The sequence below is a fragment of the Apteryx mantelli genome, chromosome 10 (genome assembly GCF_036417845.1).
Source record: "Apteryx mantelli isolate bAptMan1 chromosome 10, bAptMan1.hap1, whole genome shotgun sequence".
NCBI lineage: Eukaryota > Metazoa > Chordata > Aves > Apterygiformes > Apterygidae > Apteryx > Apteryx mantelli.
The window spans coordinates 10951311-10977100 of NC_089987.1; the positions used below are offsets into that span (position 1 = coordinate 10951311).

Sequence of the window (25790 nt, forward strand, 5' to 3'; positions counted from 1 at the left end):
GTTCTCCCTGACTGTGTGGGTACAGCCACGCTGTCCCTGTGATATGCAGTATTTTTTTAGCAAGAGAAAGGATGGAGTGTGTAGGATATAGCAGGCCTTTGGAGGGAAAGAGCCAATTTTTATTTTTTGAGGAGGTGGAGAGCTGAAGGGGAGGAAGAAGAATTATATAAACCCTGTTTCATAAGCAAAGTTTTAAAGGTCCCTTAGCAGGCTTTAAAAAAGATGAAGTACACTCACTACATTCTTTCTTTCCGTGGACAAAATGGGCCAGCAAAAACAACTGACCTCAACTGCTTTAACACTGTGTTTGGTGTTACATAACCAAGCCAATCCATCCACTGCTCTTGGGGAGCACTGCAAATGTTTAAGAAAGTTAATTTTTTAATCATTCTTCTGAATTTGTTTTACCTACAGTTATTGCTAACATCAGCTAACATGATAGTAGATCAAAGAAAAAAATATTTATTCTTTTTAGCAGCAGCACTTAAATTCCTACATATGACAGAACTTTACATTCAGCTAATTTGGCTCCTTCCCTTACAAATCTATTTATATGTGTATTTATATACATATATATATATATATATATAAAATAAAAAGATCTGTAAGGGAAGACTATATATATATAAAAACATGGAAGGGAAGTTTTCTTTTTAAAACAGGAAAAATAATTTGAAGTCTTCCGTCATTGGCTATAAACTCACGGCAGGCATATGGCCCCAAATCTAAGAAGCTGCATGCAGCGGAACTAATAAATCCTGATTCCTTGCAGACTTATGTCTTCTCTTCCTACCTTCCCCACCTCACCCCTCCTATTGAGCCAAATGACCCAGCACCCCCCGGAGGGTCCCCTTTCACACACAGTAGGGCTTAGCACTCCTATTTATATCCTCTAACTACTGCTTGAGCAAAAGAAAGCAAGTGCTATGCCAAGTTCCATGTGTGCAGACTGACAGATTTTTGTTTGGCCCGTCTTGTGTACTGACTAGCCAAACTTACTTGGCAATCTTTCCCTATGCAGAGGAAATCTTTGGATCTATCTTCTTCACCAAGCCACTGATTTTCATGCAACCGGTATTAACTCAGTTATCTCTGAGATCTTTCTTGACTTACTGAAGTTGGCCAAAAGATGCAGAAGTTATTTTTGAGGAGGGGGTAGGATAGGATTGACAGCACAAATGCAAAAGCAGAAGAAATCAAGCTAAAAAAAAAAAAGGGAGGGGGGAGACAAAATTATCTTAAGAGCTGTGCTTAAAAGTTTCATTCACCTTCTGTTCGACTAAAAGGTGGTTTGGGGAGATTTTGATAGACTCTTGCTAAATTTGAAGCATTTCAGATCTTGCCACTTTCACTGACAATTTCTCAGCCCAGCATAACATTTTTGCAAGGTATCACCTGTTTTTAAAGCAAAGCATCCTGAAACAGCTAAGCTAGGTGGGCTACTGCTAACCCAGTATTATTCCAGGGCATGTGTGCTTTTCCCAGGAAAATAAACCTGTGTTTAACAACTAAGGTTAATAACATATACAAAGTGCAGCATTAATTCACTGACCCCCAAACCCCTTAAATATCTCAAAGGCTAATATACCACTTGTTTGCTTCAAAACCAGCCCACGACAAGAAGAGTTAACAATTATTATGATAGGATAGTGTCAGGTGACAGCTGTTGAGCATTTGTGAGCTGAGTCATGTAGCAAAATCTCAGCAGAGATTAAAAATAAATAAATAAAAGTCTACATGGATCTCCTTACTGGACTCCACAACTAAGCTGGATAAGTCCAGTTCAGGGTTTGGCTAATGAAGTACCAAGAGCTTAGCCTAGCCCTTTTTGCTTTTGATTGGACTTAAGAGATTTTCTGCACAATCAGTGGCTGATCTTTAGTAAAATGAAGTTTTTCCTATTTCTCTCTGCGTATGGGCATAGTAGCTTAATCTTTCAGGGCAGCTGAAGTTTCAAACACCTCCACTTTCTAACAATCTCCAAAGTACGGTCAGTGCACAAAATCCTTCATGGATAACCACTTGCTTCACCTGGAAGAGAGAAGTTTTAACTTGCTTAATGAAAACTTTCATATTGATAATAAATCACTAAGTACTAGCAACCACTGCAAATAACACACATCTCCACCTTTATCCTAATACTTAAGACACGATCAATACGGTCATTTAAACATGAGTGGAACACCCAAGTTTGCCTTGCATGTAGAACGCACGTTAAGTCTGTCTTCAGGTATAGGCTTTAATCCTTGCGGCTTGGCTTAGGCATACATTGCCTCCCATCACACAGGCCCACCAGTCCTACTTGCACCGTGACCATGCTGTGACCTTGCTGTGCCTGGCTGGGGCCTTTACTGCCTATCCCAGTCTACCTTGCAGGAGAGCCGAAAGGTTGATGTCAGACCAAAAACTTGGCAGGGCTCTTTCCCAGGAGAAATGGCCCACATGTGGCAAGACAGAAATCACAGCCAGCCATGTGGGCAAAGTGTGCAAAGCAGGGAGCACTCCATGCTCTAGTCTCTTAGTGAGAAAGTCCGATGAATGATACATACCTCATGGCGTGGACTTGATCTGGTCCAAGCCTCGATGGCCATCTCCATCCTCTATCTTTGCGGTGGTCTTATTCACTCTTTTCTGTCAACTCAGTTCTAACACTGTCACTTCATTCCCTCACTTGTTTTTTTGAACACTCAATGTGGTAAACTGAGTGCCAGAGATTTAGAATTCCATGTTTCCTTTCCTCAAGAACTTCAATATTATACTGCGCGTTCTTGTGAATATTCACACAGAAATATTCCTAGTACTTTTTAGCTGCAAGCACCCTTCTGGCATATTTTGAAGGATTTTTTTTTTAAGCATTTAGCAAGTCTAAGACAAGGATGACATTTTCACCTGCATCATAGAAGCTACATTGAGTGTTACAATACAAACAAGCACCAAAAATTGCATTAAGTGAATATTCACAGCGAAAAGTCAAACACTCAAAGGCAGCTTGTGCAACCTAATTCAGCTCCCTTGTGCATGATCAGAAAGGACTCTCTTCTTTTAGGGTCGGACACTGCCATTTCAGCTTTCATTCTGAAACAAAGGAACCCAAGTGTCTCAATTAAAACAACTCAAAAATAGAAAGAAAACATTTAACCGATATTAAGAAAAGTCTTAGAAGTGAATGACATTGCTTTTGTTTGGGAAAAATTTAAGCAATTTGCTCTTTGGAGGATATTTGGCTTAAAAAAATTCTGCCACAAAATAATAATTTAGAAGACATTATAAGTAATGAATACAGCATCTTACAGTGCTAAATTAAGCAGCCTTATTATCTACAGGCACTGATCCCAAGTCTACCATCTTTTGGAACTCAAAGCATTTCATCCACAGAAACCTATTAATGTTAACTTCTCAATCCAACTTTGGTGTCTCTCAGTGATGAAGCTGAATCTGAAAGCAATGTCTGCTTTCTTTCATACTAATACACAAGGATATCTTCCAATAGAACATAATTATAATTAATAGCAGGGGAGAGGAGAGTCAAAGATTTTTTTTTCTTCAGATAAAAAGGTTATCACTAGCCGTGTTGACTCTGCCGCATATAAAGTCTGCAAACATAGGCAATAGAAAAAATTAATTTCTTCCCTTATTTACAACACACACAGATCTCTTGCAAGTATGTAATTATTTTTACAGTTTAAATAAAACCTCACCAGTAACTGGTTTGTGCTCTGGTATTCGTAGCCACAAGAGTCTCAAAGTACACAGCGATTTCAGAGGGCAACAGTGATACATACCAATCTATACTGACAAGTCAAATCTTTTGCATCAGTCATATCTAAACAATGCCAGCACCATACTCTTAGGTGCATTGTTGTATTTGGGGGAGTGGAAAGGGAAGGTCTAACCATTATTTTTTTAGCCAGCTAAAAGCAGAAAGGCTTTTTTTCCTCTTTTTTTTTAATTCGGAGACATTTCCTTTAAAAAAAAGTACATATATATATATATATATATATATATAAACAACAGCAAAGTAAACATAAAAATTACAAGGGTGTTCTTCCAATTCTATCCATGGTTATGGTCTCTTTGAAGAAAGTCACCCTCAACCTCAGCATATCTGAAGGTTAAATCTTCATTTAGTTTGCCTGCAAGGTTTTTTTTTTAAACCTCCCAAATTAATATAATAGATAATTCTCTTAATATATTCAAAGTATTTTTCTAAATACCATGTTAATTTTAGTCCTTTTAAAATTTACAGCATTTAATCCTTTACTGTACATTAATAAAATCTTTACAAACATGAAGCATTAGGACAATTCTAAAATGATCATTGCTTCATGGCCTCATAAGGATTCACTTCTACAGAAACTATTTTAGAAACTATAAGCTTGCTCAATTTCTATTTCAAAAGATAAGGTGACTTAAGAAACACTTAAATACCTAGAACTTCAACCTATGCAGCAGAACATACAGACATCCAGTTAAAGTAACAATGAAGTAAAACAGGAAAAACAAATCCTAGTTATGTCAATCTACTACCTCTATGCTCAGTAGGAAGAACTCATTACACCTGTCAAAGGGAGAACACTCTTCTTTGCTATTGGAGGATGAGGCATTTGCACTGCACCAGTAACTTCTTCCTTAAAATTCTGGTAACCTGGAATTTAATCCTGGAAAATTAAGGCCAACGCTCTGCTTTGATACAGTATTCCAGCAACAATATATGGTATACATTTTAACCTGGGAAGACATACAACTACTTCCCAATTCGCATGAAAGAAATTACTTTGCATCAAAAGCAGTTTTGCTGACATAACTGTTCACGTTATAAGCTATTGCTAGCACACCTCCGCCTGCACACGTAGCTATACCAGCTTGGCTTAATTTACACAAGACGCATGCTCTGAATTCCAGAGAGGAGTCGCAGTAGCAAAGGCTGGTACAGGACCTCCCAAGAAGGAAGCTGTTACTAAGATATCTTCCACACAGTGAACTGCGTAAGCCTATTCATTTCTCCTGTTCACAGGACTCACTAATATTCTGCTCCCATAGAAACAACTATAGAAGGGTGATCTTAAAAACAAACAAACAAAGCACAGCATAAAGCAGTCTGGATTCATGTTTATTGAAGCCAGTAATTAAAGACATGTCCTCATTTTGCCAGCACTAGAAAGCAAGATTCCACATGACTGCATACTGCACCTGGTTAAAGCCATACAACTGGACTAAGGTTTGTGTTTGATACATTTGCAGTCCTAATTGTAAGTTGGAAAAAAAAAAAACAAAAAAACCCCAATAACCTTAGTACACAGGACAGTGAACTTTCATTTACAGCATTTATATTGTTAAGTTCATGATGTACAAAGCAGTCACTTTCAACGTAGTTAAATTAAATAAAATATGAAATTCTGTTCAGTTTAAACAGCTTTTTAAAATGCCAATAAAAAAGTGCAAACTTAAAATCAAGCAGCATAACCATAGCATTTTTATGGAGGGCCAATCCTTAAACTTTTTAATTGCTTCAAGTTGAATGATTTCATCTTTTGTTTTCTTAGTTCAAACATGAACAGTAGATGCAGTCACTATAATGCATATAAATATAGTCATATAATAGTTTAAACAGTCTACCATACAAGTGTATCTGCAAATAAAATGAAGTTTCACTTGAAAAATGTAAAGGCTGTTTGCAATTTGGCCTTTGGTTCCAATGCTTGAAGACACCAGAAGAACAATTGTGCAGCTCACCAAAGCTGACAGACTTTGGCAACCACAGGACACTACATTACTTACAACTTTTCTTTCAATAAACTAGGAGCATTCACTTGCAATTAGAAACCAGAAACCTGTTTCTGTTTTGTCAGAAGCATCTTTCTGCAAAACTGGTATGTTATCATACATTATTAGTTTCGATCAATTTTAGTAAATTTAACATTCTTACAAAAATGGAAAATACTTCAATTGTAGGTTTTAGCCATACTGCTAGAGAAAGTGCTTATCATGTTAGAATACCAAAAAAAAAAAAAAAAAAGAGCAGTTTTGTACTGAGGTTTTCAAACTATATCCTATTATGATCACACTTTTTCAATGTTCCTGTCTTGCTTTTGATGTTTTAGTCTCCAGTCTAAATTCTTAGTGTCAGAAGGACAGTATGTAATTACTTCTTCTGGTGCAGTAACTTGCAACTGGCACCCATTACACCAGGAAGTACATTCACATGGTGCTAGCCATCCACAGTCTTAGTTTAACTGTTATCTAGACAACTGTATAACTTGAGGTCATACCCTTTATTAAAAAAAAAAAGTAAAAAAAATTATAATATTTTCAACAAAAAACTGGCACAAATAACATACTTATGTTAATGTTTGTCAAAGAGGCAAGTAAATACTCTTAGCTTTCTAGATAATATTTAGACAGACTTACAAGAACAGCCTCTTGATGTAACATAGGATTTGAAGTTAACAACCAGTACTGTGTTAGTGGTCAATCTAATTCTGTATATTTAAGTAACAATATATATTAGGGAAGTTATATCCAGACATCCAATTTAGTACAAGTTCATATCAATAAAAAGTAAACTCTGCATAATTCAAATTGTGGTTTTTCCCCTCAGCATTAAGAGCACAGAATACGCTTGGTATTTTTAATTTATGGTAGTGTGTACATGTAAAACAAGCATACCATATATAAAACCAAAGTGCCATTTCAGTAACCATAGCAGTTTTGTTTGATTTTACAGAATGATGGTTTAGGTGACCATGGAGAGAACTCCGTTACAGCTGTGGGGACAACCACAAGCCATCTTTCCAAATGAAATGCTACATTAAAGGAAATACAAAACCAGTTATTGACTCTATGTTCATCAGGTACACATTCACACCTTTTTAGGTTACCTTCAGAATTGGAGTTGGCTGCACCTGCAGCAGATGTGGTTGAAACAAGGGCCTTGAAAGTTTTTAAAAAACCTCCATAGGTGTAAGGCAGGAATCAATTTTAGCCTGGTAGCTAATATTTAGTTACAAAAAGTAAGAAAAAAAAATACTGAGTATTCTGTAGCACATTTCATTATGGGAAAATGATATGTCACCCACCATTCTTCATAGGCTAGCCTCTTGGCATAAAAAAGGCAGAAGCTATCAGAAAACAGGATTTAAAATTAAATACAAATTGCCAAACTACTGATTTTAAAATAAAACCAAACAGTGACTGTTTGTACTACAGTGCACAATAAGTTCAAGCACCTTCTAAAGACACATCACACGCTGTGCCAGGCACTTGGATCTAAACAAGTTATAGTTTCTCCCTTTGTCAGCTACACCAGAAAGGGCATCCACACTCTTAGACTTTCTTAAAACTAAAAAAAAAAGTTTATAACAAGAATAAGTTCCCATGATGCTTAGTGTTTGGCTTGGAAATCTCCAATGTAAAGTAGTCTTTTTAAAACAGTGATTATTTACCCTGTGTGGAACACAGGATTTAATAACATTGCTCCTCTCCAGTCAATCCAACATTCTAGTTTCTTACTGAACCAGATCTGTTTCCCCTTTTAGGGCTGCATTCCCTACCTAGGCTTCTTTCATCTAGTTAATGCTTTGTTACACCACCACCACCTTTCCAAGTATATAATGCATTTGCAAACATACAAGTAGCCAATTCCATTAACTCTGAAAGAGGATTTCATTTCTCTTTCTTGCCTTGTGTGCAGTCAGTAGTAGTATTTTACTAAGAATTCTGCATTTTGCCTCTCTGTGCTTTTCACAACAGGAAATGCAGCTGCACCTGCTTACCTCCAAAATCAAAAGAATTGCCCTATATAAACTCTAAATGGTTATCTTATACAGAGGGATTTTATATGCAAACTTCCTGAATGTGCACTTTTTACTGGGACAAGGCAATGACATAGTAAGCTCATTTCCCCTGCCCCAAGAAAACTGATAGCATCTGCCATAGCAGAAAATTCCTGGTTTTATCAGATCAATATACATAGTTATTTGGTCATTTACATATGCATTTTTAAGCGTTATCAAGCTTCATTTTCTGTTGGAGGAGAGTTTGTTGTTACCATAGAGTCTGGCTTGCGAGTCATCCTGTCCAATTCCTCTTGAACATTTGTCAAAACTGTTTTTTGTCCTAAAAATAAAAATGACAAGATTTAAGCAATCTAATTTCAAGGAAATGTTTTAACTAACGAATACAAGTATTCTTAAAGTCATTTTTTTCTGTCAATTTGTTATTTAATTTATTATTTCACTACCTAAAGAACACAGAGCCTGAGCCAATGCAAGGTAATGTTTATGGAAAGACTTACAAATACTAAAGGCTTGATTTGTTTCCAAGAGATGAAATGCTGAATTGTACAGTAGCATAAAGTATGAAAATATCTGTGATACATCCAATAGCAACTGACATTTTAAAAGCAACCACATTTACAATTTTCTATTAAAAAAAATCATCTGCACACAATTCTATTATTAGCATAGATAGCAAGCAGTTTATTACAACCTAGTTTTTAATCACAAGCCTTCTAAGGTACATAAGGCACCTGCCCAAAAAGAAAAAAAATCATATTTGTTTGGTTACACCCATACTTGTTGAATTTTAATATCAAACAGCTAATAGGAGGAACTCTCATTCCAGCAGACAATGCTTCCCCTTAAAAAAGGGGACATGAACTGCATATTCATTTAATATCTCAGAGAATTCATTTCAAAGGACTTCAATTGGAAACAGACACACTGAAGTATTTCAGGCAAAGGCGTATCTTACATTTTTATATTAGATTCAGAACTTTGTACCAATTCTCTATCTGAACTATCAGTTTAGAGTTAATTGGCTTATTTTGAAAATTTTAAAACCACAGACAAATTAATCACTAAAATTGGAACAATATATTCTAATGCTCACAGCATACAAGCATTTAAGATTAAAAAGCTACATTTTTAGACAAAAAATAGATTATATAACCATGTACCACTTCCTTACATAGCCAAAGAATTTAACAAGCATCTGTTTTCCAGCTCAAATGTGTGTGAAATATTAGGTGGATTTTTTCCAGGGTACATGCTGAAAACATTAAGGCAGCAAGACTTGACTGTTAGAGATTTAAGTTTTTTTTTCCGAAGTACAAAGACATAACCAAGTTAAAAGGTTATCTTTAATCACTGAAAAGGTTTTAGATTTAAACACTAGTCATAAGCCACAGTATTATTAATAGCATCTATTCAAAGCATCAGTACTTACATTAAATTTAAAAATTAGTATATTAACTGTAATATAAATGTGTTTATAACTTACAACACAAAACCCTTTTTTTGTAGACTAAGTAGACCTTGAGTCAAAACACACACACAAATTCACAAAAATCCCAACAACCCCCTAACATTAAAAATCAAACAAAAAATCTCAAACAAAAGTAGGCCTAAACAAAAACTCTTTTTTTGTGTGTGCTGGATGAACTGGACCCTTAAGCCTCCAATACCAAACAGCTGCCTCCTGCAACCACCTTATTTTACACCAGAAAAACATTGCCAAATTGTTGTATGATATGTAGGTTACATACTCTCCCCTACTGCCATCATAGGTGAGCATCTTTCAAAGGAAAAGAAATACAAGAAGCTGGTTTTAGGAAAATAAAAACTTCCCCTCCACTCTAAATTAAATTGACATTTGCTTTCAGTTTTCCTACAGAATATTGTCAAAGATGGTATTGTCCTTGGCAATTAAATGCAAGTTACGTACTCATATACATATTCTTTTCTAGATTAGAATGAGAGCAAGGAACCATAGTTCTTCATCTACTGCACAAGAAGGGTGAAGACAAATCTTAGAATTTGAAAGAATCTTCTTGTGAATATAAAAGGAATACTTTTTACATCTAGAAGTCCACAAGAAGAAAAAAATCTGCAACACAACCCACCCACCACTGAAGTTCTCTGAAGTATCAAGATCTACGCATGGGGGAAAGAGACCAGCAACAGAAAGGCAAGTAAGACAGGCCAAGAATCAGGCTGCATGCAAACAGACAGAACAGCAGCATCTGCCAAGACAAGCGAGTTCTCTCAAACATGAGTTAACATAGCAGAAACAAATCATTTAGTCTGACTGATATATTGAGATCCACAATGTTTCCTTCATTCTGTGACAGAATCTCAAAATTTCAACCACAGGGTATCCACAGCTGTGGGAGAAATAGATGGTCTCTTTAAATATTTTTAATGGCAGCCTCCTGAAAACTTAGGGTTCTTTAAACAGTTAAGACAAGACATTCAAAATCACTACAAAGATCATTTTAGTATATTTACTAGTATAGAAGAGTTTGCCATAAATAAGGCTACAAAATCATCATTTTAAGATCTTTTCCTCAACTCTTCCACAAAAAAGTATGCTTTTCTGTTATCACCAGCATCAGTCGCCTTATAAACTAAATGAGAGCTTTTCAGATACCAGTATTAGGAGCCCTTACCTTCTCAGGAAACTTTAATCTTATATTGGTTGAATATAAGATGTGAGAACATCAGCTGGCAAAGAACAGGCAAATTTTCTTGTGAGTGAAAGCTGACTCTTCAATTCCATAAATCAGGGGATGATCATTAGCTGCCAATGTGATGCAGCGAAGAAAAGCCAACTGTGATCCTGGGATCACTCAGGAAAGGTACTTCCACCAAAGAAAGAAGTATCATTGCTGCTATATCAGGCACTACAATGAGATATATTTGGAGTGCTGCATACAATTCTAACTCATGTTCAAGAAAGATGAACCAAAAAATGGAAACTAATGAAGAAGAAACGAGCAAGGAAAATAGAGCTCAATCTCTAACAGAAGGCTGTCTAATAAAACAAAGTTAAAGGATAGGTGACTGCTGTCTCTAGGTGTATCAGGAGAAAAATGAGCTATTCAAACTAGAAGTTAATGTTAGCACAAGATGTATGTATGTATACACATAGCCATTAGTTATCTTTGAAATCTCCTGAAAGGCACATGATGTTCATGAAGAATGAAATAGAAAAGAGTCAAGCCCACTACAGACCAGTTAGTTTTTATTCTAGTATTCTTCCAGAAACTGCAAGTACGTTTTAAGGGTTTACAAACAGCCTACCAGCACAACAATCAACATCGATCTGTTACCCACAAGTTTTGTCAAGCCAACCAAATTTCTTTCTGTGATAGGGTAACAGGTCCTGTGGAGAAGGGAGAAGCGGTTGATATTACATCAAACATGACTGTCATATATATAACTACAAAAAGTCTTGATATTTCAGAAAAATGAGTGTATTATAATTTTAAAAATAAACTTCATTAATTACCCACAGTACCAGCCACTATTTTTATACAGCAACGTACTCTGCCCAATTGTTGAAGTTATCAGATATGCAGGCAAGCATGCTGGAAGGGACTACAAAAGGATTTTGAAAGAAAGGATTAGAGGTAAAAAGTTATCCATATAAATTATCAAAATGATGCATAATGATAGAATGCAAAACAATGATAAAGCAAAAAGTACTACCTTTGGAAATATTCAGGTAATATGATACAAGCTGAAAAACATCCTACTAGAAAGCAGAAACTGCACTAAACTGGCTGTATTATTATAACAAATCCTGATCAATAACATACAGATGCAAAAAAGCTAGCATCATGCCAAGATGTTTTAAACAAGAGTACAATACATAAAACATTAAATAATCCCTACTTAGAATTGGCAAAGCCTTGTCTGAAGTACTTTGTCCATTTTTGAGCACCAAAAGAAACATCATCTCAGTGGACAGTCCGAAGAAGAACAGTAAGAATTATCAGAGCCATAGAAAATACTTCCTATGAGGAAAGACCGACAGAAGTGTATTTTTGTAGTCCAGACAAGAACGAAGGAAGAAAGGATAATAGTTTTCAAGCATGCAGAAGACTGCTGCAAAGAGAAAGGGAATACACTGTTCTCTGTGTCCACTAGAACAAGACAATTAGTACTGGGATTAAGAAATACAGAATATACAATAGAAAAAAAAAACAAGAAATAAAGTACTAGAATAGACCTCTCAGAGAGCTGAAATTATATCCACTATTTCAGAGTTGCTGTGTTTTTTTTTTTTAAATCACTAGCCAGGAATACTGATTTAATTGGTCCTGCCCCAGACAATGGGCATGGATGAAACAACCTCTAAAAATTACTTCTAGTCCTATTTCTGTGAAAACAGTTAATTTGATATTGCTGTCTGTAACAGAATGATGCTGCACTTGATGAAGTAGGAGGTGCCTTTCAGTGTTTAACTGAAGAGGGCACTCTGGATTAAGACTCTTCTACTATATTATGCATTGCTACCCACCTTATTTCAGATATAGCCATTTCTGTAGGGCTGCTCCTAGGCATTTTTATAGCTGCTAAGAACAATTATGTAAACTAGGATAACAAATGTTTCCGTTACGCTATAGCATAATGGAAACAATTCACAGAATTCACCATTCTAAAAAACAAAAATACTGACCTCCCATAAATCAAATTCTAGCCATTTTTGAGCTTTCACAACATGGAAAGTCACATAAACCTCCTCCCCATCTCAAAAGATCCCTTTGTTTCTTTCTCCAGGAATAGTTTCAGTTCAAATACATATGCTCCAACAACTGTTCTGGTTCTCTCCACCTATATCATCGCTGTGTCTGACATCAAATATTTTTTTTATATCCAGTTCAGAATGTCTGGGCCTTACACTCTGCTTTAAACATCAGAAACTGTGGTTTTGGCATCACTATTATTTTTGAGCGATTTCACAAGTCTGGGATCAGAAGAACTTCTATCAATAATTTAGCAGTGAAATAATTTTGGAAGTAAGTAAAGCTCCGGAATGTAAGGAGTGACAGGAATTCCAATATCAAAATGAAACAGTTAAATCATCGGCACAGAAGTGAATTTCTAATTTTGGATGGAACAACTATGTGTTTTAGAAAACTGAACTCTGTATAGATACCAAATATTCTGATGGGTTTCTTTTATTTTCATCTAAACTGGTGCAATTACTCATCAGCAAACATCTCATAAAATGAGGACACAGGCACACATGCAGAAAGAATCTGATCAGTGTAATCGGTTGCGCTGGATCACAATATTATATAATTAATGAGAGAATAACTTCAAGCTGTCACAGGAAGTAATTCATTTAAACTTGAATTCTGGGGAGAATTCAGTGGTTTGATTGGAAACTACAGTCCAAAGCCAATAAACTGAATTCCTTTCAAGTAGTATTTAAGTGTCAAGGAGGCAATGAATTCTAAAGTAAAAAATTAGCACTTTCTGAATACAATCAGGACTCATTTGTATTTATTTTCCAGCAGTGCAATTTCACTCAGCAAATCAAGTTATGACAGACTCAATAGAAGTCACAGAGTTGTGAAGTTGCAGGGGTCTAGCTCTTTTCTGAGACACTTCATATTTTGGCTCTATCATCTGTCAAGCTCTACCACTTCACTGGCCAGCTTAAATGATAAATAAATATAGATTAATGTGAGCCAAATTATTAAAAATATGCAAAACAGCCTGCAAAAACACATCCATTACCTGATTTCTTGGCTGCACTTTGCACTCCTCCAGCACCAGGACTCCCAGGAGAGCCAGTCTTCTTGCTCAAGAGACTGTTAAAGAAACTAGCCAAGACACCTTCGCTTGCAGCATTATCTAAATAAACAAATAAATCACAAACAGTTATTATTGGTGAATCACAGAACTTGTTTTTTCTATATGTATGTAACTCACTCTCACCAATCAAGGAGATAAACCTCAAATATTGGAGAGTCTCTCCCTTACCCAATCCCTATTTTAGGGCATTAGTCCTTTGCACTGTTCAGCAGAGGCACAGATGACCGAAAGCACATTACTGCGCTTCTGGGATGGGGGACACAATTTCAGTCTAAACATTTGTATGTTTTTGTTTTTTCTAAATGTAGAAGCCAAGAAACAAAAGTATGAATGTACAGTGTGCAATTAAAAGATTTATATGTTTATTATAAACTGCTATAGAAATTTTAAAGTTGTCTTCCATGTCACACTACTTTTTGTTAGTCAGAACTTGGATATACAACAATGAGATGAGATCTAGAATTGGATGAGTATTTTAATCCATGTTAAGTGAAGTACAATATTAAATACACAGTTTAAAGCAATATTGGTCCTACCTAGTTTCTTAATGCACAGACAGGAAAGAAACCAGTCAACAATGTGGAGCTACATCTTAGGGGCTTGGGTGGGTGGGTGGGTGGGCAGGGTGTGGGGGAAGTGGTTAAGTTCCAAGTTATTTCAGGTACTATAGGAAATGACATTCTGAAAGAGGGTTTAATAAAAGGAATGGGTTTCATCGTCGATTCCAGATTAAGTGATACAAATTCTAAAATTATATGTAGTTTAATGTCCACTCTAATAATCGAACTTATGCATAATAAATGTGTTAAGGCAACTTAAGGAATTAATCTGGCTTCTTGGTAATAGCAGAAAATCAAGTTTGCAGCTAAGGATTCATGTCATAAATTCATTCCTGGTATTAAACTAATTAGTGAATATACTCCAGAATCTTTATATATAAAAGGAATTTTAAAGGGAAATAACACATGATAAAAATACTAAAAATGCTAATTCATACTTTTAATATTTGGATCCGGTTTCTTAACTGATGTTATTGGTGAGGCACTGGGTACATTGGTGGGGCAAGCTCTGCCTTGAGTTCTTGGGGATCCTGCAGGTCCTCTTGCAGGAGATTCCTTAAACAAAATAGTCCAAATCACACAAGTCAGTGAGCAATTTAAATGGATTAATTACATAAAGTAAATGTAACATTAAATACAAATTGCTTTTTTAACCTTTATACTGGTACTGTAGTGTAAACGCACACTGGAAAAAAAAAAAAAAAAAAAGGCAAAAAACCCACCAACACAAGTTGAATTTGGGCATGCGCCTCTACAATAAGTGAGAAGATAAATCACTATAGGAGATTTTCCATTCAATAATCAGGTATTTCTGTTTCCACAGGATTTTAAAATATTGCCATATAATGTTGAATTTTCTGTGGTTTGGGCAGATTATGTATTTTACATTTGTATTTACAAACTGAATCTCTAGAAATTAGAATCATTCACTGTTCATCAGAATATGCTTTTAATTCAGGAAAGAGATGGGCCTTTTTCAATAACCAAACAAAACACCTCCTACTCTTCTCTGGAATCTACTTACTGATGCTCTTGTAGGCGTTGCTGGCTGCTTGGCAAGGAATGACTGCAAAAACAACACATTAAGGATTTTAAATATACTCCAGAAAAACTAAAGGAATAAAATACAGTGAAGCTAACTGACCATTAATTTATTTGATCATTTACTTTCTGATATTTATAGACTTTGTCTCTGATATTTAGAGATGTCCAGACTTTACCGCCAGAAGACAAAGTTAAAATGAGTAAGTTAAGTTTCAGTCCTTTGCCTTACACAGACCTTCCAGAACCACAGACACCCAAGTCTGAATCCTCTATGATATTTATAATCAAGTCTATAGGGAATCATTAGCAAAGAAAATAACAAGATTTAGCATTGTCAAATTTAACACCTCAAAGCCTTTCAATGTCTCTGGCCGTTAGAAAACTACAGTGCTAAGATGTTATGTTTTAAAAGTATTTTTATTTTACAGAACAACACATCTATGTTGAGAAATTTCAAATACTTTGTTGTTCTGCTTTGAAATGTAAATGTTTTCTGTTTTCAACACATTTTTCCTTTCAGCGCACCAGATGAGTGGCCATATTTTCTACTCTTATGCATTAAAATAAAAATCTTATTTCACAATTACATCTTAATTTGCAAAACTGTACAGTGGATATCTAGTGAAGCGAGTGAGTAATGGAAAACAGGGCAATAACAATGGTGAGCTTAAAGTGAAATCTTGTTTAGTAAGGACTTTTTCTTACCTGTTGCTTCATAAGAAATACTTGTTCATCTTCTGCTGCCAACTCTTTATCATGGACTAACTGCTGAATGACAATATTTTCTCATTAGAAATAGAAACTGAACTGTTTTTATGGTTTGGTCATCAAAAGGGAAGAAAGAGGCTACTGTTTTAACACCGTTCCTTACATTAGTATTGCCAGCCATTCAAGAAAAACTGTATTAATTTGTAGGGTGGGAAAGGGCAGGAAACGGAAGGAACAACAGTCAACCCCATACCTTTCTTACAGGAGGTTTTACAATGAAGTCCTCATATGCATCTTCTGGTTTCACTGTTGTGAAGTTTTCATGTAAAATGGCAATTTTCTTTTCATTGTCCCAACCAGCAGGTCTATACACAAATTTGAAAGAAAGCTTTGCCTTTCCAGTCACAAAAAATACTTCTACAGAGATCATATATTTACTGCCCTCTACCTGAACAAGGGAAGTTCATTAAATGCCTGTCCTAATTTTCAGCTAAATTCAAAAGCTATTAAAAAGCTCATATGGTATATTCTGAGTCAAGTAACCCAAGTAATGCGCACTAAACTTTTTTTAATCCAGGATTTCAGAAGACTCATATAGCAAGCTTTTGAATGACACAAACCATTCGAGTTCACTTTTTTTCAGAACCAGACAGCATGCTCTAGATGTTTTTTTACTTTTTTCTAACAGATGGAAGTTAAGTTTGTTACAGCATTTCACATTCAATTTCCAGCTTAAGAATATAACACACTAAAATAATAATGCACTAAAGTAATACCTTCATTATGTTTATATGAAGGGTAGTGTTTCAATAGAAAACAGTTTGAAAGAATATCTTTTATATAATTGACTTACATAAAAACTGCATCCTTTTCTACCACTAAGGCAGGTGTGGTAAACTGAAAACCGTATGTTTTATGTACAATGTACTTATACAACAGGTCAAGGTTCTTTTCCTCCTTAACTGATGTATAAATCAAGGCAGCTCCATCTGATTATTCATTTAAGGAAAATTATGTAAGATACATTTTTTTCAAATGATAGTAAGAATTTCAAAACAGGAGCTAAAGGTCACATATCTAACAGCCCTATTTTTAGGTAGCAAATCAAGTTGAAAGCTATAGTTATAGCTTTTGGGAGGGGTTAGTTTCCCCTCCCTAGCTATAGGGAGGGGAAATAATGGGAGAAAACTCACACTGCTTTTGTTTGACATACATAAAAAATTACCTATCCTCCTAGGTATGTAATCCCCTTAATCCCGTCTGGGTTTTACGTGAAAACTGCAAGTTCGGGGAGTTAACAAAAACAAAAAAAAACTCACTTACACACCCTTAAGAAATGCAACACAAATCCTTTGTAAAGAAACAAAAGCTCAAAATCCCACACAGAATTTAAAAATTAACAGAAGTTTTACACATCTCGAAACATTTAAAAAACTACAAATGCTACACAGCAAATTACTAAATAGCAAGCAATTCTAAAGTACAATTTCTCAGGTTAACTCTACATGCAACTCTACACTGAAAGATATTTCCTTGCTTCCATATTTCAGTAAATCTCTTCAGAGTAGGAAAGGATACACTGTAAGCAGAATCTACGAATGTGTGACTGAATGAAATCAAAGTGTTCTTCTCGGTAATCGTGCTCCTTCTCTAGTACACTCACTGCATCACACTGGGAAGGAGAAAAACAAAACCAAAAACAAGCCAGCCAGTTAATCCCAGCACATCTCAATATATTTTCCTTAATATCGCACACACTTATCACATTTACTTTAAGCCTTTAATTTTAAAATGCCACCAATAAATCAAAATATAAAGTAATTAGCATATAACAAGACGATTATTACCCTTCTTCAAAAACAAAAATTGACATTGATGGTAGAAGCCTACTTTTAAAAGAAATCCCTTTATTATTAATCCAGACTCCTGTCTTGCATTTGTCAGTATAAAGCATGTCTTCTAAAAGTAAGTCAAATTTTTCCGTAATAGCGAACAGAACTAGAAGCTCACTTTTGTACAAACTACCAGCACAGGAATACCAAGGTTGTGAGTCAGCACATTTTCTCCAAGTGGCAAAGAAACACTTTCATCCTCTTGGCCAGAAGAAGGGCCTCTTCTCTGCGGTGATCCTTGGTAGCCTTCTTCAGGTTCTACATACTCTTGAAACTCTTTTATAACTATGAAGAGAGAGATCTTTATCAGGCAAAACAAACTGATTTTTCTTTTTAAATCAGAATTTGAATTAAAATAATTATATCTATGACTAACTAGAAATCTCTATTTTATTTTATTTTTTATTTTTAATGAGGCACTACATGAGAACAGAATCCATGATTAAATAAAGGGCATCCTTGTTGCCCTTTCAAACACAACAACTGTCCTCACCCATAACTTATGTCAAGCTAAATCAAGCGCAATTTGGAACTATTACAAAACACCAAAACTAGCAGCAAAAGCTATAGTATGCAAAAATACACATTCCTCAATTCAATGCATTTCATCTTAGGGGTGTTCACAACAGAAAATATAGGTGTATCTTAGCAATCTAACCTATACTCAATTTGTATTCGGTTGAACTTTTTGAAAAAAGCACGGTCAAAATGTAAACGGACACAGAAAACGCCAGACTGAAACAGCTACTCCTATTTATAATGCATCACTTAATTTAAGTTTCTATTACTCTACCCTCTGTCTTACAGGAGTCAGATGCTATAAATATATAAAATATATACTGCATAAATATTAGATTCAAGGACTTTTAAACATTATCTGAAGAGACTCAATTACATTCTGAAAACCTACAACAGAGTCTAGGGAAAACTGACAGTGTATGGCAATGATGAGGGTTCCAATAATATTAAGTACTATCAAACACTGACATGTCTAAGAAAATAGTATTGTTTTGGAAGTGCACTGTGATCCCTACATGGTTTATCAAAACTGGGCTGCAACCACCTCCTTTTGTGTGTTTTTTCAGGACGAAAGCTGCAGACCAGACCTATCACTTAGCGGATGTGCCTCCTCCCAGGCACCCCATTTCCTGGGGGCGCGGGGCTCCCCCCTCTCATGTCTATCCCACCTGAAGCCTCCTCCTCTCTTGGCCACGAAGAGCCCTCGGAGGAAAGGGGGCAGGCAAAGCTCCACGACTTGTTCCCACGAAGGCATCTTTATTTTAGAAACGGTCACAGAGGGAGCAGACTGATTGTGTGAACTGAAAGGAGAACTCTTCAAAGAAGCTCTGAATCTCCAAGACATTCACGGAGACAATTGTGCAGCAGATCCACCCATGTGACAGGGAAGGAACTGCTACTGCAGTGCAGGCCAGCAGATACTTGTGAGGATTAGGAACTGGTAAAAAACTTTGGCAAAGTTTATAACTCAAAGCTTGCAAAATGAGGTCAACTCACTGTACCCTTTCAAAATATGAAACATTTCGGTGACAGAATGGGGATGGGGAAGGAAGAACAAATCAGAAAAATAATTCTTCTATTCAAAGCTGCACAGTCTACAACTTTCACTAGAAACAGGAAATGGGGTGATTCTTGTGGAAGACAGGGGAGCTCTAGTCCAGAACAAAACTTTTTTTTTTTTTTTAAACTTAAACCATTAAGACTTTCAACCACCAATTCAATATCTCCAAAGAATCAACGAAACAAACTATATCCAAATACAGTTATTTTTACCTAAAATTGGAGAGGCAGTGCCTTCTGGTGGAGAGGTTTTCACAATGTTCTCAAAAGCATGTTTTTTTCTAATACTGTTTCAAATTAAGCAACTGGAAATTTAAATTATATTAAACATACTGCATATTTAAAATTTTTATTAACTGTCTCAAGAAAAGCCATTTAATTCTAGAATATTTAACTAGAAAAGAGTTTAAAAACAAGTACACATTTCACTATTCAACTGGACTCTTCCTAGTTTCTCATGATAGGAATCACTTATGGAAGACAAGTATATCTTCTTGTCAAGACATGTATATCAATACCAATCATTTTAATATATCTGCTGAAATCAAAAGGTGTAAGAGAATATTTCACAATACTGCTCTCAATTTAATACAGCAATTTAAATAGACAATGTTAGTTTCCTTAGCTTGTTCATATCAAAGGAGAAAAATCTTTTCTTTATTAAGGTATTTATTAGTATAAAACCTATCAAATTTGGGAAAGAAAAGCAAATGCAACATAGAAATTTCAGAAATTTGAGGCACATCTCCATGAATTTTTGCTTAACAGGTATGAAGACTACAGCCCTAGAAAGCAGAGATTCCCAACTCCTCCCTCTCCCCAGGAATAAATAGTACCACACAACATCCATCACTGGCCAGTTATCAGCAAGGCTGTATCTCACTCTGATTGATCCATGTACGGAGAGAGAAAAACCTTCGCTGTGGATATGAACTGTTGTTGTGGACTGTTAATGAGGCGTATGGACTGAGAAATGCTACAGAATACCCTCAGCTTTAGTTGACAAAGGTCTCTGCTGGACAAGTAAATACAGTTATAAGCAGATAAGACCTATCTTAAGAATCTCTAACTACTCGATCTTGAAAATAGATACACTTGTTTCTGGAATCACTTGAAGTGGTTAAAATGCCAGTTCCCAACAGGCTCTTAAACAATTTCTCAAGACTCTTATTCACTCCTCATTCCCATTCAAAACTTAGTCTTGTTATACCTAAATAAACCTGTATCGCAAGTGTTGTCAGGCTACCTCTTATGAGCAAGATGTATTCTAAGAGAAAAAAAAAATCCATTTCAGTTTAAATGTTTCTTTGTCAGACAGTAATTTAACAAACCTTTTCCTCACCTCCCGTATCTATCACTTTCTCACTTGACCTCCACTTTCAAACTTTTAATGGACATAAAGTTCATCATGTACCCAAACTGCTTGCATAAACCTTTTCAAAATTAAAAAAAAAAAAGGAAAGGAAAACTATCAATATTTTCTCCTCCACATAATTCATATTAAGTAATCAGACTCCATATGGTATAAACAATAACCTCTCTTCTTCATTAAGAAGCAGAGAAAGAACACTTTGGTTTAAATTTCTTCGTTTGAACAGGAAATACAAATAAAACACTGCACATAAGAAGCTAGAAAAATGCCTAGACATCTAAAGAGAAGCAGCTAATACTCTGCCACCTACCATTAATGTCCAGAGTACTAAGGATGGCCTATTACATTTGAAAATTGATAGTATGCTATTAAAAAAAAAAAAAAAGAAAAACCTTCATTTACAGTGCTCTATCAAACTTGTGACATATCTAGATAAGCTGCCCTTTATTTCTATTTAATGGAATAAATGGATATTTTTGCATTTGACACAGCAAGCAAATGCAAATTTCCTGTTAATTGTTTTGTTCTCATGCACTGCTTATTTCCACAGAGCTACTGAAAGATAACTATAAGAACAGATAGCATGCATGTCACAGGAGCAAGTGACTTGTAATGAAGTATCAGCCAAGAAAGCAATCCAATTATTCTTAGGTTTGATTGTTCTAGATGCAATAAAACCCCCAATCTGTTTATCACTATTTAACAGTTTTCAGATAAATGTGTTACTGTATTTACAGTCTTTAGCTCTGAATAGTCCAAAAGAAATTAATACAATAGCTACTTTACCAGCATACTTCATTTCTGCATTTCATGATTTTTGATATCTTTTTCTGCTCTGCTAGGGATGCAAAAGAAAAATTTTTTACAGACTTTCCTTGAAATAATTCAGTATGTGTCATATAAACAATGATTTATCAGAATTTGAATCTGAATTAAGTTAGAACATTTGAATTGACATAATTTATTTAAATCCACATTAGTCAAGTTTTTAAACAAGGAACTTCCACAATTCTAAAAAATATATATATGCAGCTCAGCAATAGGCATCAGTGCAGACAATGTTCTTGGTATACTCTGAATAATCCAATTTCTTTCAAAGCAGCCTGTTGCTTCCGTATGTGTGTCCTGCCCTTCCATTCTGGAAGCTCCTTAGCACAAAGGGAAAATTCCTCATATACCAGATGGAGCCTAGCATCATCCACCCAGTAAAGTCAAGAGTCAGTATCTCAAATAGCAAACACAAGACAAAAGGCTGGGTGGGGAAGGGCCACAAAAACCTTGAAGGCAAAGACAAGCAGTCTAAAGTCCAATTCAGTAGAGAGTGGTGAGCTAACAAAAGGATTTCTGGAAATTGGTAATAAGATCCTAGTAAGGGAGAAAGAACAACCTAGCAGCACTTCAGATGGATGCTTGTGGGGTAACACGAGAAAGCTTATTCTAGTAACAAGAACCACTGTTTACTGGAACTGCTTGGGGTAATAGCTAATGCAGACGCTCAGCTTGGTACACATGAGCCAGCTTAAGTCTAGAAGCAAGTGTAAAGGAATATAGTTATACAAGCTGAAGTCTAGGCACACAGATATCCATGTGACATTGTGCTGCAATGGGGCTTTACGAGTGTGAATTTGGTACATCTTTTCATTCTACACCCTTTCTCTGTGTTTTGACTGCCAACTTTACATATGTACTTGATTATCCAGGTTTTTCTCATATTGGAGCTATTAAAACACAGTCCCTTGTCAATTTTCTAAGTGACAGCTTATTCTAGAAAGCATATGGAGGAGGATTTTAGTAAGGAAAACTTTGCCGGTATAGCTTTCTTGGTGGACTGTAGTCACAAAGTGTTCTTCATGGATGTGTGCTTTATACCGTCAAGGGAGTTTTGTTAATAACAGTCACAATTATACTAGGGATTACTTTTGGAACAATTACACTGTCAAGAAAATTACAAATTGTGACGGCCAAAGTTTTGAGCACAGATTTGACCTAATGCATAGTCTGGATGCAAGAACTTAAGAGATATGTATCAGAGATGACATAAGCGTCCTATACAGCAAGTGAGAGAAGATGTGGGAGGAAAGTTTGTGAATGGAGACAGCCCTTTTTTACCTGCATCACGATACTGGACTGAAGTTCACTGCTCAGCCATAGGATGGCAGCAGAGTTCTGCAGCCCATGCAGTAGGAGGCTCTCCCTAAATTTTCTTTCTCTCTCGATTCTATTAAAGTGCAAGAGAAACTAGTAACTTCTAAGATACTTTAATTTATAAATCTTTATGATAGTACTACTCGAATGTCTTCTAGGTTCCCCAAACACTGTGCTAAAACGTTGCCATAACTGTAACTGGCTCTTCCACGCAGTACATTCTTAGTGAAGCTGAGAACACTTCTCTTTTGAAAATTCAACTTCAAGTGCACAAAAAATCCACATTTATTTGGACTGTCATAAACTTTAGTATGTCTCAGCAAAATACAAATCTGGGTTAACTGTTGTATTTTGAGACTAGAAGTAGCTAAGTATAGCCTTTCTACCCTCCCCTCTTATCCTATCGACTGCCCCCCCATGTAAGAATGCTTTTTCCTCTTACAAACTGCCAGATTTTATCTTTTTTACCAATAGCCTGATGATCAAACCCCAGACAGTTTCAATCCTTAAGTATAAACTCCAATCAGTATGCTGTATGCACCACCCTTTTGGGAAGCAATATTTAACATTCAGAAAGGAGATCAGCCATACAGATACATCTGAATGTTCACATGCCAAACAGATCACACCACTCCTTAAAGCGAATCCAAGGAAGCTACTAGACAGCGTTTACAAGGTTTAGACACTCCTGTACAGCTAGCCACCAGCCATGAACAAAAGCAGCAGCCAGCCAGGATCTGTCTAAATCTACACCTCAGCTGAAAAGGAATGCATGTTGCTAAGATCTTTTCCACTGAAGGAATTTATTTTGGAGTAATTCAATATAAATAAAAATAAATAAATACGAAAAGAACAGAGGCTCCAGGAACAATTCTGCAGTGATAACTGCTTGCCTGTGCCAGATTTTTTCCTGCCACGGATATGCCAGGAAAGAAGGTTAATCTATACAACATTCCCGAAGTCACAGGGGAGGAACGGCTCTATTGAGAGACAACTAGACATATCAGGATCATGGTCTGAGGCTCACAAGAAACAAGGAAAAAAAAATAAGGAAACCTATTGGAAAACAAGCACAGTAGGGAATGGGACCTGGCGGGATACTGAAAGAAAGTGGATATGTTTTTCTACTGATTCTTGCCATTATTTTAAAACTGTGATTCCATATAAAATTAGCTTGTTAATAACTGGCCTTTTTAAAATTAATAACCAAGATCTCATTACTGCAAGGTATTTAGACCATTAATTCACCTGAAGTTTTGTTAACATGGCAAAAATGAAAGAGTTCTTTTAAAGTCTAATAGAGTCTATTTGAATTAGAGTTGTAATCACAACTTCAAAGTAACTTTTAGCCAACTCATTCTCAAAACACAAATCTAGAGAAATTTATCATTACAAAAGAAGGTTAGCAAAAAGAAAAAAAAAAGTTTCTAGAAAGCTACCCTAAAGATTCCAGAGCCAGTAGAAAAGGACAAGAGTGTGGGGATGCACAAAAACTTACACTTCTGTTCCATGTCTCTCATCTCTTCTGGAGGAATTTTCAGCTTATCAATATGTTCCTGCAAGACACTGGCCCACTTCTGTAAAGACTCCATAACAGTCCAAGGTCTAGACATATCTGCAACAAAGACTACAATGGTGTCTTGCAGGGATTCTGCAGAAACTGCAAACTTCAACAGCCCTTTATGGTACAGGTCTCCATCCAGAATCCAAACATTACAGCGAGTATGATCTGAAAAGAAATGGTACAGTTGTAACTCAAAAGATGTTAGCTCTTTGCTTTGCTAGTCTATGAGTAAACAGAAGAGTATAATACAGTGTTAAATGGAAGATTGGAGCCTGGCTACCAGCAGGTCTTGCCTGTTTGCTTCTAACACAGATATATGTGTAAACGCCCATATTACTTTGTAGGTGCCTCCATTCAACAAGACTTCTCTTCAGTTCAGGATCTTTTAGTTTAAAAGATAACTTCTCTTCTTTGGCTTTTACTAAGGACAGCTGGCACAACATTTTTTTAGATACTGCACAGCACTGCTGAATTTGAAATATGTACATTCCAAGTAAACCAGAGATATGTGTTACACATATGTAGCTCCAAGTTCAAAAGGGGATCGTTATAGCTGAGCCCAACAGGGAAGCCTTAGGTGTCACACAGGCACATAAACTGTTTTAACATACTAAAGACATCTCACAGCAGAAGTAATCCACAAACAAGATACAAGTAATAAGCAGCTTAGGTTTCCAGGACAGGAGTAGGAGGGGTAAACATAGGATAAACTCACAACCTACCAAATTAATAGTTGTGTTTTAAGCTGTTCTATCTGCTCTTAAGTCATGCTGATTTAACATTGGCTTCTACTTGTAGCCTCTTTAGAGAACGAGTACTGGACACAAGATTTTGTACTTTAGTTTTTGTGTTTCTTACCCCCATTGTTTTGATAGTGACTGGACAGTTTTTGTTGAAATGAAGAAAAAAAAAAAATCAGCTGACATGAAAAAAATTTATCCCAAACATGAACTTTGGCAAGAATAGAACAAACTGAAAATGGGGTATCAACAGTAAGTCTCCACAGGTATTACACACAAGATAGTGCATATATTTCAAATTCACCTGGATCAGCAAACTAATCACTACAGACCGCAGATTTTCAAAAGTGCTACTTTATATACTCTATATACTTTATATACTCTGGCCCACTATATTTCCCTGCCCTGTGCTCTAAATCATTTAACTTCATAAAATAAATACAGTCTCTCTGGTTGCCAGAACTTTAATCTAAAAAGGAATTGATCAGGATCAAAACCACTACCATACTTGCTCTAGAAAAAGACAAAAACTTGACCACAGAAACTGAAAGGAGAAAAGAGTAGAGACAGACATACTGTC

The 25790-nt window shown here is 35.8% G+C and overlaps 1 protein-coding gene across 5 annotated transcripts in view; it reads right to left on the reverse strand.

Moving 5' to 3' along the window:
- Positions 1-2913: 2913 nt before the first annotated feature.
- DYNC1LI2 (dynein cytoplasmic 1 light intermediate chain 2) overlaps positions 2914-25790 on the reverse strand; it is a 29861-nt gene continuing 6984 nt past the window's right edge. For 2 of the 5 annotated variants that reach the window (XM_067302476.1, XM_067302474.1), the window contains 10 exons: positions 24405-24635; positions 17930-18096; positions 17498-17591; positions 16773-16908; positions 16173-16284; positions 15917-15979; positions 15192-15233; positions 14605-14722; positions 13530-13646; positions 5090-8115 (listed from right to left, as the gene is read on the reverse strand). In XM_067302476.1, the coding sequence (XP_067158577.1) occupies positions 8009-8115; positions 13530-13646; positions 14605-14722; positions 15192-15233; positions 15917-15979; positions 16173-16284; positions 16773-16908; positions 17498-17591; positions 17930-18096; positions 24405-24635 (1187 nt within the window). In that variant the 3' untranslated portion in view covers positions 5090-8008. Of the gene's footprint in view, positions 3076-5089; positions 8116-13529; positions 13647-14604; positions 14723-15191; positions 15234-15916; positions 15980-16172; positions 16285-16772; positions 16909-17497; positions 17592-17929; positions 18097-24404; positions 24636-25790 lie in introns of those variants that run through there. The other 3 variants (XM_067302475.1, XM_067302471.1, XM_067302473.1) reach the window with 2 other exon arrangements.